This window comes from Neofelis nebulosa, chromosome 5 (genome assembly GCF_028018385.1).
Source record: "Neofelis nebulosa isolate mNeoNeb1 chromosome 5, mNeoNeb1.pri, whole genome shotgun sequence".
In the NCBI taxonomy this organism is placed as follows: Eukaryota; Metazoa; Chordata; class Mammalia; order Carnivora; family Felidae; genus Neofelis; species Neofelis nebulosa.
Genome location: NC_080786.1, coordinates 1,211,811 through 1,230,136, shown reverse-complemented (window position 1 = coordinate 1,230,136; position 18,326 = coordinate 1,211,811). Strand labels below are relative to the sequence as shown.

General features: G+C 45.1%; 1 protein-coding gene across 5 annotated transcripts in view; it reads right to left on the bottom strand.

Annotated features, from left to right (window-relative positions):
- Positions 1-18,326, bottom strand: part of ANO10 (anoctamin 10) — a 286,676-nt gene that overhangs the window by 97,052 nt on the left and 171,298 nt on the right. The window contains exon 12 of one of the 5 annotated variants that reach the window (XM_058729211.1): positions 8,760-10,832. The exons of 3 other annotated variants lie outside the window; for them this stretch is intronic. In XM_058729211.1, coding sequence (XP_058585194.1) covers positions 10,476-10,832 — 357 coding nt within the window. In that variant the 3' untranslated portion in view covers positions 8,760-10,475. Of the gene's footprint in view, positions 1-8,759; positions 10,833-18,326 lie in introns of those variants that run through there. One more of the 5 variants, XM_058729210.1, reaches the window with a different exon arrangement.

Here is an 18,326-nt window from a genome sequence, read left to right as displayed (position 1 = left end):
GGCTGTCCAGTTGTCTCAGCCCCATTTGTTGAAAAGAGTACTGTTTCTCTACTGAGTTGTCTTGGCACCCTGACTGAAAACCCAAGTGGGGATTTATTTCTGGACTCTCCATTCTATTCTATTGGTCTGTAAGTCTATCCTTATGCCAGTATCACACAGGGCATCCTTCTTAAGGAAACTGCGACACGCGTCCATTCACCACGACTGCTCACTGGGCACCCACGTCGTACCAGACACGGCTCGAGGTGCCGCAGAATTTGGAGCTCAGTTGGAGCTTAGCTTTGTGCAGGAGACACGTAATCAAACTGCGTATAAGTAACACCTACAGCATGGCAGGGGTTGATAAGTATCACTTAGGAAGCAAAGAAGGGGATATAACGTAGAGCGAGGAGGGCTACGTTCAGACAGGATAGCCAGGAGGGCCTCACCAAGAAGGGGAGTGACGAAGACCAGAAGAAGGTAAAGAAGCTGGACATGCTGCCCTCGGTGGCGAAAGCACTTGAGTTAGAGGGCAAAGCAAGGGCGAAAGCCTGATGGGCTGTTCATCCGAAGGCGAGGCGGAGGGCCGGTGTGTCCCAAGTGGAGAATGAGAGAGAGGTGAACATGGGGCCGGACCCTGGGGTGCCTCATGAGTCACTGTGAGGTCACAGGCTTTTCCAGTGAACGGGATGGACGCCTGTTGGAGGTTTCTGGGCGGAGGAGTAGCACGGCCTGGGTAAAGCGATTAACACGCCACAACCCCACGTTGAGACTAGGGTAGAAGCAGGGGCCAGTTGGGGGATCGCGTGATAACGGAGGTGAAGGATGGTGGGGGCCCGTGCCAAACGGGTGGCAGCGGGGCAGGGAGCAGTGCTCTGGCTCCGAGGTTGGGGCCGGACGGATCTGCCTGCAGACGGACGGGGCACGAGGAAGCAGAGCGCTGGGGAACATGGGGTTTCAGGCCTAAGCCCCTGGAAGGATGAAGTCTGCCTTGCCTCTGACAGGAAAGCCTACAGACACGGTAGCTCCGGGGACAAGAGCTTATCCTGGGAAATACTGATGTTGGGACGCCTAACCCTAGTGAAGGAGTCAAACAGGAACTTTTGTTTACAGAGCTGTGACTAAAAATTTGAGGTCCCAAGGCATCTAAACAGCACTTGTCAGCACTTGTCACCGAGAAGAGGTCGCCTGAGGGATGAATGCAGACGAGAAGAGGGGTGCAAAGACGGCCCGAGGCAGCCCGGCCTCAGAGGGCTGAGGGGTCAGACACAGGAGCCCGGGTGCAGGCACAGGCACGTGCACACGCACACAGGCAAGCATACGTGCACACACCAGGCCCATCGCACACAAATGCACACGCAGGCGAGGAGGAGAGGAGAGCAGGACGCAGAGAGGGAGGAAGAAGCACTGGGAAGAGCGGCCAGAAAGGCCGCAGGAAAAGCAGGTGGTGTGAGTGTTCGCAAGGGAGGGGAGTCAGGCGGGCCGAGGCCTGAGGAATGGCCGCGGCAGCGATGCTATGCTGGTCCCTGGTGACCCCGAGAAGCGGCGTTTTGGTGGGGTGACGGCTGAAGGGAAAACGCAAGAAGGCTACGTGGAGGCCGTGGGCGCGGGCTTTTGTCCTGAAGGAGTGCTGTTTCAAGAGAAGGGGGTGAGGTCCAGAAAGAAGGCAATCACAACCTAGGGGGATGGGCATCGAGGCCGGAGCAGGGAGGGCGCTGCAGCCTGTGCTGGAGAGCGTGCGAGGGGAGCGGAGGGGAGGGGAGGGAAGGGTCCGTGGAGCCCTGGCAAGGGACTCACGGCCGCTCCGCTCTGCAGGCAGGAGAGAAGGTCAAAGGCTTGTGTAGGTGCAGGGCCAGCAGCTGAGAGGGGGCAGGGCAGGGAGACACGGGAGGACTGGGCGATGAGCAGGCCTGCAGCCGTCGCCCAGCAGAGAGGAAGAGAGGACAGGCCGAGAAAACACGCCCGAGGTCAGTGATGACTGTAAACTGCGGCCTGTCAGGTGCCAGACGCACGGGCAAGGTCAGGGCGCGGCTGTGGGGTGACGGCTGAAGTCAGGGGGCAGACAGCTCACTGCGGGTCAGGGGTCAAGGAGGTGGACTGCTACGGCGGTGAAGCAGGTACAGCGACGGTACCGGTACCGGTACTGGTACCGGTACCGGGGAGAGGGCCCTGGAGGGAGGGCCAGCCAGGCCCGCAGGTCCTCCGGGGACGGGGTGAGGGGTGCGGGGTGGCGCGGGCCGAGACCGGAAATGGGCAATGGGCTGGTCGCAGGAGAGGAGGGCCATCCCCGCGGGGCAGCTTTCGTCCCACCGATCCCTCCTCAGACCGGCCGAACTGGACGATTCTCTCACCCCTTTACCATCTGGGGGCCCTCCTGGAGCCCACGCGGGCTGCGATTTGATCTTCTGAGTTTCTGAGTGGGCGGGTGCTGGCCAAATTTCCAAATATAACGATGGAACTCATCAAACGTTGGTCCCAAACCTCTTTTTCTTTTTTGGCATCAGACTCTGACTCTGGGGCTTAGGGCACCAAGATGAACAAGACACGTAAAGGATAAATCATAATTTCCTGTGGCACATGAGGCTGTATTTACTCTGTAGACGGATATATTCCAGGCACGGCTATTGTAGAGCAAGGTCAAGATGCAACAGGAACAAAAAGTTAACTTTAATTTCTGATGCGTGGAGACGAAGAAAAACAAAGAGACTATTTAACATTTGAAAAAAACCACTTAAGTATCTGCTCCATGATGAAATAATTAATTTCTTTAAATAGAAATCGAGGTGCTACTTTTTGCCCACCCCTCGGATAACTCAGGCTGGCTCCCTCCCGGGGAAGCTGGCGCTCGGCAGGGAGTGACAGTCAGCACCTGCGGAGTCATCAGGAGAAAAGGGAAGGGACGCCACGAAAATAGAATCTTCGGACGGTGCGGCTCGCAATTAATAGGAATCTCAGCTGCACTGTCGAATGTCATCTTCTATGCAAAATGTGTGCACTTCACAGCCCTGAAAGTTCCATGTGACCCCAGTGGCACTAATTTTTACCGTCAAGATGCTAACCATCCACTAACCCCGGGCACTTCCTCCCCTGGTGCTTCAGCGTAAGCCCCGGAGAACAAGTACCAAGCTGGGCACCCTTATGTAGCACTGGCTTTACCAGCAAAGACTTGGAGGCAGAATAGGTGTCCATCACTAGGAGAATGGATGCATAAATTCTGGCACATTCAGAAGATGGAAATCTCTGCAGCAGCACGAAACAACGAAGCACATCTTATACACGGCAACGAAGACACCATAAGCATAGTAATGAGTGAAAAGTAACAAGAGACTCAGAGCCCAAATCCATACACGTAAATTCAAGAACACACACACAAAAAACACAATTTAAATAACTGAGTGGAAGGGAAGGACATACTTGGATGCTGGTGTGGGTGCTTATGCAGGAGGAGGGTCACAGGAGTGGGACTAAAGGAAATAAAATACAAGCAACGACGCCTGTACCATGAATCAAGGCACGGGATCAACTTGATTTGTGTATCTGAGCTAGTGGTGGTCATGGGGGAAGTGAGTAGAGCGTTCTTACGAATGGACAGTTAGTTGGTATGTATTTTTCATACTTGAAGCTTTTCACTATTTGTTACTTGTACACCTGGCTCCGGAGAGATCTATAATGTAGCACAATAATGCGCCCAACAGAGTATCTCCGTTCTATAAACTTGACATGTTTTGGTACAATCGTTATCACAATTTATGGATGGCATTTAACAGGATCTAGAATAGCAGTTGCCAAAAACGAAATCAGTCAATCGTGAATCTAATAAAGAGTAAAGCTTTGATCATAATTTGGTATATTCGGAGAGAAAAGTAGATAAAAAGATTCCTATAGAATTGAGCTTGACGCTATGATTAATAACTTGGCACACGAAGTACTTCTTAGCCAATGCTAAGCACAGCATCAGAGCTCACCCTGACAGGTACGGCTTCTTGCAGAAACGTGTTCATGTTTCCCTTTAGAATAAACGTGTGTTTCCAACAAGCTCCTGGTTCATAGTATGCTTTCTGTTGTCCATCTCTAAACCACACTTTCTACGCTCGAAGGCAATCGGCTGCAGGGAGAAGAGCAGCCCCGGATGGAAATCAAATTAAGTAATGTGTTCCGAGAAGCTGCCACTTGTGATGTGGCTCAAGTGCTACAGGGAGAGCGGGACAACCGTGTCTGGGGCCCAAAGGGCTCACGATCTGATCAACCAACACTCGAGGACCCCATTCTCACTCCCATGGCAGTTGTTGGGTGACCTTAGAATAATCACTCAAGTTTCTCTGCCTCACTTTCACTGAGTTCCTGCCAACCAAGACAGAGGATGAGAGAACGCAGGAAGAAGGGTCAGGAACTCTCATTTTGTTCCCAGCTTAGTGCCCATGAAAGGGAACGAACAACATTTCCCCACTGTGCTACACGCGACCTTTGTTACTTATAAGATGGAACTATTAAAACCCTGGAGGCCCCTTACAAATGCTGATCCTGGAGTCCTTGTCAAGAAATCCCTTACAATGGAGTCTATTATTCAATAGGATCCATACAGCACCCAGCGGGTGAATCTTCTTAAAGGTCTAAGACAGACACACTTAAGAAACATCTGCTCTAAGGAGAAGTTTAAGAAAGTTTCCCCTTTCTTGGAAGGATGTTCTTAGCACAAGACAATGCAGCCCTGAAAAGGTTTTGAGTCTGAGCTGAAATAATTTGATTTGCTCCACAAAACTCCTCACATCCTTTTACTCACCGTAACAATAAAATATTCTGAAAATATTTCCACACGGAAAATGTTTCTACATGAATTCTCCTACGGATTATAAATTCCATTAACGTCAAATGAAGTAGCGGCAGACGGGAAACGCAGGCTATTAAATCTCAGGTTGGACTTCAACCAACGTCTTGCATGCCACAAGCTTCCGGACCCGTGTTTCCACGTGGCTGAGGCAAAGTCTCTGATCCCCTTGAGGTGCGCAGGACGAGGTCGTGAGCAGATGGGCAGCACCATTCAGTGCCAGGCGGACGCATTCTAGCCCCAAGGCCATCAGATGGCTCTAGGAGCAATGGCGGTGTCACTCCTCACCGAGCGTGGCACTTCTCTCTTTCCCTGACCTGCTTTCTGTCCATCCACCCCCACCATCGCCACCTCCTGCCGCCACGCCACGTTCGCCTCCTGTTCTATTCCGTAGGTAGCCTCGGCCCCCTCCCTGTGGGGAGGCAGTGCTGTTGGGTAAAAAGGATGGGGACTGCCTTCGCACCGCAGTTCTCTACCCCGTGCTCTTCGCTAGCAAAGGGAGAAAAGGCTCGATGGTGACGGAACAAGGCTCTGTGGCCCATGGCGGTACTTGCCCATGGGCCACGGAGGAAGAATGGCTTGTGCAGAGAAGCTTGGGCACGGAGTGGGTGCGTGTGGGCACGGAGGGGGCACAGCTGGAAGGTGTGCCGGAGCTGCCAGGCTCCGCGTGAGACGCTCCTGGTGAAGGCGCTTCTCAGATGCCACCACAGGCTGGTGAGTGCTTCCGGCTGGTGCAGAAGCTTCTGCTCCGGCTTCCAACAGTCATAGGCAAAAAGTTGCTTTCTGCGGTGTGGTCAAGCTCGGCCCTAGCTGGTGGAGCTGACGAGGCTCAGCCATGACAGGAGGGACGATGCTTCAGGCCGTGGATGAGCTCTGACCCTCCCCCACCACGGTTGGCCCTTCCGGGTCTCCCCCTGCCTTGCTTCATGGGCACATTCCTGGTGAGTGAGGGGGCCTTGCTCTGCACCTCAAGATTATTAGGGATTCGAAATACAAACCTAATTTAATTTAATGTGTTTATTTAATTATTACCATAGCTCTCTAACTGAGGGATGGGAGTGCATTAGCCATCCTCATTTGTGTATCAGGTTAGAAACAAGACGAACAGCAGAGAATTCCCGTATCTACCAATGGTGGTACAACAGCAGGAGAGTAATGTGGAATCTCTATGAAAATCCAGAATGCATGTGTGCTTCCTCTCAGCAATGTCAACTTTTTGTGGACAGCCTCTCACAATGTACCCGGAGCGTAAACACTGAAGCCGGGACCCCGATCTCAGTACGGTGCACGCAGACCCAACTGGAGGGTATGCATAAAAATCTAGACTACAACCTAAACAGAAAACCTTCATGTAGGGCTTACGTATGCTGGAAGTTGTTCTAAGGGCTTTATATGTAGTAATTCACTTAGTCCTCACAACAACTGAATGAAGGAGGTATGACTATCTCTGTTTTTTGTTTTTTTAACGTTTATTTATTTTTGAGACAGAGAGAGACAGAACATGAACGGGGGAGGGGCAGAGAGAGAGGGAGACACAGAATCGGAAACAGGCTCCAGGCTCCGAGCGGTCAGCACAGAGCCCGACGCGGGGCTCGAACTCACGGACCGCGAGATCGTGACCCGAGCCGAAGCCGGACGCTTCACCGACTGAGCCACCCAGGCGCCCCACTATCTCTGTTTTAAGAGGGAGGCACAGACAGGTTAAATAACTTGCCCAAGGGCACACAGCCAGTAAGCCATAGCACGGGATTAGAAATCAGGCACATCACAGACTAGCTACCATGTAGAGCAGCTAAAAAAGGAATGAACTATATTGGTCTAAGAGAAGATTCCCATGTATCTCTCACATCCAATTGGAGAGACCATCCAAAGAACAGCAAAGAAATACAAAAGGCACAATTTCATAATAACAAAGAAATGAGAAGGACACAGTGAGCACATGGGATATTTCTACAAATTTCTGGAAATCTGAAAATAGATGAAAGAGTCTAGGATGATGAAATAGCATGCAGGGAATTCACAGAGAAGGTTTTTATTTTATTTTCAAGGACGGCTCCAGAGAGAACTAAGAAAACCTTGCATTCACTTGCAAGAACAGATACTCATGAAAAAGGAAAAATTAGAAAACCAGAAAGAGTTCTACAAAATTAATACATGACTGCCAAAATGAAAACTTCAACAACCCATTCTTGCATTCATGGAATAAATCCCACTTGAGCATGGTGTATGACCCTTTTAATGGATTACTAAATTCATTTTGCTAATAAAAAAAAAAATGAAAACTTCCAACAGGAGAGCTAGGGGATCTAGCCTAAGAAGTCTTTCATGATATAGAATTATGAAGGACTAGAAAAAGAACTAAACCAAATCGAGCAGAATAAAGAGAATATTAAAAGAATATTCAGAAATCAATGAAACAGAAAACAAACAGTAGAGAAAATCAATGAAATCAAAAGTTGGTTCTTTGAAAATAAAAATAAAATTGATAAACTCTAGCTAAACTGAGTAAGAGTAAAAACAGAAGAAAGAAATTGCCAATATCAGGAATTGAGAAAGGAGTTATCATTAAAGACTCTCTAAAAATTAGAATAATGAGAAAGTAACATCAATAACTTTATGTTAATACATTTAACAACTTAGATAAAATAGACAAACTGCTGAAAAGAACCAATCACCAAAACTGACCCAGGAAGAAATAGAAAATGTGACTACTTCCCTGTATCTAATAAAGATATTAAATTCATAATTTAAAAACTTTTCAGGCTCAGATGGTCTTACTGGAAAATTATATCAAACATTTAAGGAATAAATAATATCAATTTAAAAAAAAACAAAACAAATAATCCTGTACAATCTCTCTCAGAAAAAAAAGGAAGGGAAAGGAAATTGAAGATAATATTGTTCTGATACCAAAACTTGGCAAAGATAATTATAAGAAAATAAAGTTACAGACCAATATCTCTTATTTAGCATAGATATAAAATCCTTAGCAAAATATTAGGAAATTGAATCTAACAATCTGTAATAAAATATAACCAAGTGGGATATATCTCAGTAATGCAAGGCTGGTTTTACAACAGAAAGTTAATTAATGTAAGTCAACACACTAACAGAAAAAAACGAGAAAACTGACCTATCACAAACAAAATTTCTGACAAAATTCAATACTCATACATGGTGAAAGTAGTCAGTAAGATAGAAGGAGAGTGAAATTTCCTTAATCTTTAAAAAGGCATCTAGGAAAAAAAACCCCAGCTAACAGTACACCAAACGATGAAAACCTAACTGCCTTTCCTTAAAATCAAAAACAAAGCAAGCATGTCAACTTTTACTACTTCTATTCAACATTCTGCTGGAGGTTACAGCCAGTGCAATCAGGCAAGAAAAGTGAATATAAGGCCTACAGGTTGTAAAGGAAGAAGAACATTTGTTTTTTCATTTGCAGATAACACGGTTGTGTACACAATAAATTCTAAAGAATGTATTTTTAAAAAGAAATTACTATTACTAATAAGCAAATTTAGCCAAGTTGCAGGATATCTGATCATGAAAATATTAAGTCTTCTTTCTATATGTTAGTAATTAAAATTGGAAATTGATATAAATATACAATTTACAACAGAACCTAGAGACATAAAATACTTATGGGTGAATTTAACAAAATCTATGTAAAATCTGTACAACAAAATCTATAAAGTTAAAGAGGACCTAAATAAACAGAGAAATACACGATGTTCATGGATCAGAAGACTCAATATCGTTCAAATGTCAGTCAATCACTTCCAAATTGATCTAATAGATCAATGCAATCCCCACAATCCCCAAAATACTTTTTTTTTTTTTTTTTTTAGAAATCAGCTAATTGATTTCTAAAATTCAGATGGAAATGCAGAAAACCTAGAATAGCAAAACAGTTTTGAAAAATAACAACAGAGTTTGGGACCAATAATGTCTGATATGAAGACTTAAAACCACTTAAAACTTTAAAACATGAAGATTAGATATACAGACAAATGGAACAAAATAGTCCTGAAATTGAGCCATACATATGCGATTATTTGAATTTAGACAAAAATGCCAAAGTAATCAATACATGGAAAAGGGTTTCTTCAACAAACGGTTAGAGTAGCACCTGGACGCCATTTAGGAAAAAAAAAATTGAACCTCAATCTCTATCTCATACTATATACAAAAATTAACTTGAAATGCATCATAGATCTGGCTAAACATAAAAGCTAAAACCAGAAAATTCATACAGAAGAAAATCTTCAGGACCATGGCATAATGGAAGATTTTTCAGAAAAAAACATGTAAATAAAATGGCAAGTCACTGACTGGGAGTAAATTCCTGCCTATGTTTGACAACAGACTTATGGACAGAATACAACTTGTATATTACAAGTTGTAAGAACCCTTACAAGTCAGTAATGAGGACAACGCATTAAAAGAAATGGGCATAATAACTGAACAGACCATTCACAAAAGGAGATATATAAAATGCTAACAAGCATATGAAAAGATGCTCTAACATAATTAGTCACCAAGGAAATGCAAATTAAAACCACAAGGAGACATCGCTATACAACCGTCACAATGGCTAAAACAAAACAAAACTAAAATATCGACAATTTCAAACACAGGCAAGGACGTGGACTTCCTGCAATTCACAACTCATGCTGGTCGAAGAGTAAAAGGTTAGAAACACTTCAGAAAGTTTGACAGTTTCTTACACAGTTAAACAAAAACTTACCCTACAACTCAGCAAATGTACCCTGAGGTATTTACCCAAGGGAAACAAAGACAGAGGTACATGAAAAAAGCATGTGAGAATGTTCACTGCAGCTTCGTGCATAATAGTAAAAATACGGGAACAACCAAAACGTTCATCAGCAGATGAGTGGGTAAGAGAATTGTAGTATATTCAGATAGGGGAATACTACTCAGCAATATAAAAAGAAACCCACTGCATACAATGATGTGGATGAATCTCAAAAGCGTTATGCTAAATAAAAAAGCCAGATGCCAGCAGTATTCACAGAGTTGTTCCATTCATACAAATTTCCAGAACAGGCAACTGTAATTCATAGTGACAGAAAGCACGTCAGCGATGGTCTATGACGGGGAGTAGAAGAGGCTCACTGCACAGAGGAAGGAGGAACTTTCTGGAGACGCGGAAATACCCTAAGTCGTTTTGTAGCGGTAGTTACATAGGGGGATACAACTGTCAAGACCCATCAAACGCAACATTCAAGATGAGTGTGTTTTACCGTATGCAAATTATACCTGCAAAAACTGATTAAGAGGACTGCACAACAGAATGATGCAGTGAATCCTGAACTCTCAACTTTCTCTGCAATAACCACTGTATCAGATTGAGATATGCATAAACCAGGCTGTTCAGAGAATTAGAATAAGATACGGAGGAATTCAGAGTTCTCCCATCAATGGGAAGACACTGACACTTTGTATGTTTGTGTTCAGCTTTCATCACGGTAATGGGCTTCTTACCGTTCGAGCATATGCATTCTTTTGAGTTGTAAGGCAAGCATTTTGGGTCATATTGTAAGTTTTCATTATAAATAGCGCAACCCACTGCTGTTGTCCTTTCAGAGCAAAATTAATTACTCCCCTGCTTCAGTCAGAAGGTCTTAGGATTTTTAGCAGTTCCTTCTCATATGCATTGTGCAGTATCACAGCTGAAAACGGCCGTGGCACTGAGCTGGATGGGCAGTGATCCTAAAGGATTCTGATCCGTTGTGCACGTCAGTTTCCTAACTCCCACCATTGTGTCGGTCTCCGCTGTCTCCCCAGTGTGCAGCCCAGCGTGACACGCAGTCCCCGAGAAGGGCTGAAAGGGTGGATCAAGGAACCACCCTTCATCAAGAAGACTTTCCTGTAACGGGAAATGCCGTGGACGAATGTAAAGTCCCTGTGCAGGAGCCACAGTGACAGAGCACACGGGTGTCAGAGGCTGCCCCAGTGAAAGATGTACAGGCACGTCTGCACGTGGCTCCACGTGGACCAAGGCCTGTAGAAAGAAGGAGAGACCTTACAGGGTTTCCCTCCCCCGCACAGACTCCGGACGCAAATCAAGCTTTCGGAGCTCACAAGGCGTCTCTGCGCTTACTGGTGTCATGACGGCATCCAGGATCGAGCCGAGCGACCCCAGCAGCTTACGCTGTGGTGGTGGTGGTGTGACAATCTCTTCTCTAGACCTCCAGGTGGGTTTTCAGTCCCACATCAAATGGCTTCTTTTCATGATCTGCTTCCCGACAATTCTTTCGGGTTCATGTGGGTTTAAGGTCCAGATGGCCAGTGCCATCTGCAAACATTCTTGGACCTACTGTGAGTGATCGGGCAAAGCAAGGTCTACCAAATGTCAGTGCTGCTTAAGAAAAGCATCAACAATTACAACTGTAGCTTTAAAATTACATTGCCCTTTAGAGCAGCTTTATTCATAATTGCCTCAGATCGGAAGCAACTAAGATGTCCTTCAGTAGACGGCCGGATACACAAACCATGGTACATCTACACAACGGGGTACTATTCAGTGATGAGAACAAATGAGCTAGTAAGCCACAAAAACACACGCAGGAACTTTAAATGCATTCTACTAAGTAAGTGAAGGAATGTAACCTAAAAAAGCCTACATATGATCTCAACTATACGACATTCTGAAAAAGGGAAAACTGCACAGACAGTAATAAGATCGATGGTGGCCAGGGGATTGGGGGTGGGAGGGACGGTGGGATGAAGAGGTGACACGTAGGAGATTTTCGAGGATGGTGAAACCATTTCATATGATACTCTAATGGTGGATACATCGCAGTTGGCATTTGTTAAAACCCACGGAATGTACAACACAGAGTGAACCCTAGTGTGAACTCTGGACCTTAGTTAGTAACGTATCAACATTGTTTCATCAATTGTAACAAATGTTACCACACTAATGCAGGATGTTAATAATAAGGGAAACTGTTTAGGGGAGTTGGGGTTATGTGGTAAATATAAATATTCTATATAATTTTTCTATAAAACTTAAACTGCTCTAAAAAATAAAGTGTATTAATGTAAAAAATACATTGTAAATCAAGATTGCAGAGTTTTTAATGTTACATCTTTAAACGGACATATTCTAACTGCAAGATAATTTTCCATTGAAGTATTTTTAGAATATTATAACGATTTTCTTTCTTACAGAACACTGTTGTGATGGCCCAGAAAATATTCAGAAAACACTTTTCCCCAATTGGAAACCTATTTAAAGTAACATCAAACATTCAATCCCAGGTCTAACTAACAGTGAAAGTATATCCAATTTCAAAAGAAATATTAAGAAACCAAGTATAAATAAAACATTTACTTTTTCCCTTATTTGCCATAGAACATCTCCTATTTTGTGGGCACAAAGTTTCAAAATTTCAAAATTCTACACTTAGGAAATGGACTATTCCTTGCAAGATTTTCTCCTCTTCATTTGAAACTTCTTAACGTCCGTCTCCTGCAGAGGACAGGTATCCAGGGCTTTGGGGTGAACATCTAGGGGCTAAAATTCTAAACTGTAACCGGTTTTACTAATGACATTTCTGTGTATGATACATTCCTACATTTTGAGAAAATTTCCAAAAGCGAGGGCCCACAATTAATCAAAATTGGTCCAACTATTAACAATACACTCACAACAATGGTTGGGGGGAAAACACAACTTCAGGTGACCTCCATGTAAACTCATGTCCTCAAGAGGGCTCTTAGGGCCTGGCCTGTGTCATTTTACTCTGGTCCATTCAGTCTCTCGCTCCCCCATTTGAGTCTACACTTGCTCCCTGGTCTTCAAGCCTCCAACACCTGTCTCTATGTACTGTCAGCACCAACCTTGCTATTTTGGGGAGAGAACAGAGGCTTTCAGAAGAGGACATCGGTGAGTCCCACCCCCCACCCCCAACCTGTTCCCACACCTGGCTGGACCCTCACCCTCTGCCATCCGTTCCCTCTTCACTGAGGTCCAACCTGTCCACCTGTGTTTGATCCCAGCTGTCCCTCTCGCAGAGTCAAGGACATTATCCAGCCGTTCCCGCTTTTGGGGAAGCTGCTACAGTGTTAGGGTGGTATCATCAAGGTGTGCCTTTCAACCTGCTCCGATGCATCTTTTAAATCCCTCATATATACACCACTTGTGAAATGTGCTTGACCAAATTGCTTAAACTGAATCTAATCAAGCCTGTAAGCCAAACTTCTAACATATTATAGGGACAGGGAGACCAGTTTAAAAAAAAAAGAAAAGAAAATAGAAGACAGACACACCTTAAGGAAACAATCAGACAGATCAACACTCTGAAATGTCTACACGACACAGTGAAACGTCTACACGAACACAGTAACTAAAAGTAGGTGCTGCAGCAGTCACTTCATGAAAGGAAACACGTGGTCACAGATCAATACCTGAGAGGATGCTCAACATCACTCGTCACTCGAGAAATGCAAATGCTGCAGCACGACACGACCACCAGCGTGGCCAAACGAACAAAAACTGACACCAAAGTGTTGACGCTGTTGGTGGGGAAAGGCAAGATGGCACCAGCCACATGGGAACAGCGGGTGGCGGCTGTGACGTAAGGAGCAACGCAGAGTTCCTTAGCACGACGCGGCAATCCTACTCTTAGGTATTTACCCCAGTAAAATGAAAACCTTTACTCGCACAAAGCAGTGGGAAAACGCTTGCAGCGGCTGTACGCAAAATCGCAAGGACTGGAAGCAATCAAAATATCCCTCTTCTGAAACACGGACAGACACACTGTAGCGCATCCACACACTCATACACTGCTGTGCACAGCAAGGGGCTCTTCACAAATGCAGTGGCACGGATGAATCTCAAATGTTACGTTGGGTGAAAGAAAGAGGCTCAAAGGCGATAAAATTATACGATCCCATTTCTGTGCCGCTCTGGAAAAGGCAAAGCTGTAGACAAGGCGGTGGCTGCTAGGAGTGAGGGGGAGGGAGAGGTTTGAGGACAGAGAAAATCTGAGCTCTCTTTTCTCTTCTCTGCCTCGTTCCCATTAGGAGATTGCCAACGTCATGACGCCTAAGAGAAACTGGTGGGTTCAAAGGAGCCCATCGGCCTTGATCATCCAAAACCACTATGCTGCTTCTCCAAGTCAATAAACCCCTGGAGGACTTGAGGCAGGAAGGGCAACATTTCCTTAGAAATGAGGCGTTTTCGTGTTGGCGGCTGAGAGCTTCTGGGTGGACAAGGGGCTAAAACAATCTCTCCTGGATTACATTTTTAATTTATAAACAGTTTAAAATGGCTAAATCAAAGCTCTCATTAAGAGGCATATTCACTAATTTTGGTTCCCCATGATAAATGTGTACATTAAAGCAGCTTTCTGCTGCTTGACTCAGAGGAACTAGACAAAACAAACAGTGGCTGAAAAGAATGAATGTATAAAAAAATCAAATATCAACTATCATAAGAGAAATGACAATTTAAAATATAATCTTCCAGGGGCGCCTGGGTGGCTCAGTCGGTGAAGCATCGGACTTCGGCTCAGGTCACGATCTCACTGCTCGTGGGTTCGAGCCCCGCGTCGGGCTCTGTGCTGACCGCTCAGGGCCTGGAGCCTGCTTCCGATCCTGTGTCTCCCTCTCTCTGCCCCTCCCCTGCTCACACTGTCTCTCTCTCTCAAAAGTAAATAAACATTTAAAAATATATATAGCCTTTTAGTTATTTTGGAGGGAATGTAAGCATTTCGTTTTTACGTTGAAGGAAATTTACATGTAGATTCAAGATGCTACCCAGTGCCGCTCAGTTATCCCGCAGTTAAGACACATGGTTCCAAACTTCCCTTGAGAGGCCTATTTGGTCTCATCAAGGGGAAGCGCAAAGCTCCGCTTTGTCTCCAAGTTTATTACTTTGTGAAACTGTTTTGTCCTTTGGTTTCAACCATACTTGATTAAATACATAATCACTATGGGAAAAGAATGAAAAAGATGCAGGAAAAGAAAAAGGGAATAGATTATCCAAATCTTAACTTAAAAACTACTGTTGTTAAATCTGGATTGCATCCAGGCCTTTTCCTACAGAAATGCATACATGCAAATACGTACATTTACAAGTTTTTCACTTCTCATTTATTACTGTGGCCATCTTTCCCATAATAAAGATTTGTATACAGTTTTATTTTTATAGTGGCAAGGGATACCACTAGAAGAAGGGGCCAACATTTAATCGTCACCTATGTTGGATACGCAGCTCCCTTTCAGTCCTGAACTTTACGTTAGCGTAAGGAACTTGTGAATCTTTTCTTTTACAGTTACTTCTTCCTTTGGTGCCATTCAGATAGTAAAGGTCTCCCCACCCAAAGGTTAGCTAAACATTCACCTATAATTCTTTCTAGTATTTTTATGGGTTTCATTTTTATGTTTATAACTTTACTGAAACTAGGTAATAATGTATTATTAGTATAACTAGCGTATAATTTAAAGAGGGGCTCGATCTTTACCTATTCCCTCTAAATGGGTAGCCAGTTGTCCCAACACCATTCAATAACCAATGCATCATCTTCTACTGACAGGAAATACCTATCATAAAATATACCAAATTTGTGTATGTCTGTACTTCTAACAGTTCCTGGACTTTGTTCTGTTCCATTTATGTATTTGGTTTTTTTTTTTAAATTTCTTTAAATGTTTGTTTATTTTTGAGAGAGAGAGCGACAGAGCATGAGCGGGGGAGGGGCAGGGAGAGAGAGAGAGAGAGAGGGAGACCCAGAATCCGAAGCAGGCTCCAGGCTCCGAGCCGTCAGCACAGAGCCCGACGCGGGGCTCGAACTCACGGACCGCGAGATCGTGACCTGAGCCCCAGTTGGATGCTCAAGCGACTGAGCCCCCCAGGTGCCCCTCCATTTATCTATTTGCTCTGGTGCCAGCACCACAATTTTCCAGTTCCTGTGGATTTATATCCTATGATAGGGCAAATTACTACCACTGCACTCTTTTCTCCAGAAATGTTCGCGGCCATTATCTCACATTTATTCTACCTGGCTTACTTCAGATTTCTATGTTTTGATACGCTGTTTACTCATTGCTGTTTTATAATGTGTTGTTGTCTGGCATTAGATTTGAGTGATGGATTTCCCTTTCAGCTTATTTACTTTTCTCCTACAATTACCATGTGCTTAATCACACCTAACTAAATACTAAAAGAAAGCTCCAAAAACCAATTGTCAGTAGGCCTGATGGTTGTCCCTAAGCTCTGGCCTGCTGTGGCGACATCCTCGTCCCCAGTGTCTGAATGTGTCTGAATCCCGGGCGGAAGAGGATCCTGGCTTCTCCTAGGCCCGCCCTGGCCTCTCTACTGAGCGGGGTTTGCAGCAGTCGACTAGAAGTTGTTGAAGTTAGTTCTCGTGACACTGCACCAACTGCCTCAGAAAGGGAAGTCACGGGTTGGTTCTTGGTGTCTTCCTGAAGTCGGTCCGTCCGTCCTTCCTTCCTTCCTTCCTTCACCTGTTCTATCAGGTGAAAACCCATCAATTCTTGTCGGCTGCGCTAGGCCCCACTTCCCCATGAGCACCCTGTTTCTGTACTGATGTAATTTGCCCCCTAACTTTCCTTTTTCTTGGTAACGTTTGCTGGTTTCTCCCCTAACTTCACCATCTTCCCAGGAAATCCTGAGTGAGATCACTTTGTGCAATTTTGCCTGAGCAGGCCGTACCACTAATAAACATTAAAATAATGAGAGAACTCAAAATTAACTGTGAAAAGGAAAAAGGTCTAGATCTGAATTCGTGGGTGACCACAGCATGGATTTTGGAAGAAGAAATAAAAAATGGCAAACCTACTTCCTGCCGGATAGAAAAAGAAAGAAGACGTGATCCTCCCACGATTACCCTCCAGCTTTGCATTAAGAAAACAGCTCAGAATAGTTGGTGGTTATTTTTTAAGTGTCAAATCAGTAACATAACATCACATAAAAGCCATTTAGGAATCAAAGGGAATAATCTCGACACGGATCCAAGCCCCGGATACCTCCTCAGACCCTGGACTGTATTACGGGGAGGGAATGACCTGATGACAAATGACCCCTCATCTCGAACGTCCTGACACCTCCCTTCGCTGTCGGATGAAGCTAGGGTGTGATCAGGCACACGGCTCCCAGGAGGGCGAGGGGACGCGGCCTTCCTGCTCGGACAAGGCACCGTCTTGGCACAAAAGATGCCGCTGCTGGTTCTGGGCACGACAGGAAGTATCGCCCGCGCCTGGACGGGAGCCTCGGACTGTGGCGGACGACAGACGAGCCGCGCTGCACAGCACAGGCACGTGCGGTGGGCGACGAAGGAAAGTTCTGAAGCCCTTTCACCACAGACGGTCCCTGGGAAGCGGTCCTGCTTTGCACGCTGTGCTTTAACACACCGCTTCGCGTGCACCGAGCCCGCTCGGAAAGCGTATGAATTCCCAGCCATCCCCCAGGCAGGAGCTGTATCCCCCTCCGACAGGTGAGGGAGCAGCCGCAGCTCCTACCTAACGGTGGCTCTGCTCACTCTGGTGCCTCCCGCCTGCCTGCCGGAACGGAGGCAGGCCTTCTACCTGGAGGCAGGTGTTCCCGCACAAGGAATTCATTCAGTAAGAGCTTAACTCTCACCTCCGCGCTGTGTTCGTCCTTGATACGACGGTTCCCATTTTAAATCCCGCGAGGCACTGGCACCAGGCCTACGTGGCAGGTAATTCAGAAATAAAATGACGGTGATCTACCCCCTGGCAGAAGCTTGAGAAGTCACACAAGTTATGAGGCTTCCAAATTCTATCTCTATTTCAAGGTGAGAGCGCCTAAAAGCAAAGCCAAGTGCGCAGTAGTATTTTCACAGCCCCCTGAGGCAACGCCTCTACTAAGTTAAGGCACTTCAGAAACTATGTTGAACTATATTGAAACTATATTGAACTATGTTGAACTACATTGAAACTATATTGAACTATGTTGAACTACATTGAAACTATATTGAACTATGTTGAACTATACTGAAACTATATTGAACTATGTTGAAACTATATTGAATCGCCTACTATGCACATTTTCTAAAACTATCTTGAGGACATTGATCATTCAGCAATCAAGGTTCCCTAATCAAGGAATTATCTGATAAGGTCATCTTGGGGTTTACTTTTCCCTGAAGAAGAATTTTATGCTTTTTATTAAAAAAAAAGTTTTAATTGAAATTGCAGCTAGTTAACATACAGTGTAATATTAGTTTCAGGTGTAGAATTCGGTGGTTCAACACGTCCACACAACACCCGGTGGCATCGCAAGGGCCCTCCTCAATCCCCGTCACCTGTTACACCCATCCCTCACTCCTCTCCCCTCAGTAACCATCAGTTTGTTCTCTGTAGTTGAGTCTGTTTCTTGGTTTATGATTCTTTATTTTAATAACAAAAGAGATGGGCTACCTTTCCCTTTTTACTTTGGCTGAGAGGAGAACTTAAGCACAAGATTTAGGGACCAACTGTATGAAGTATTTCATGTTACGAGGCT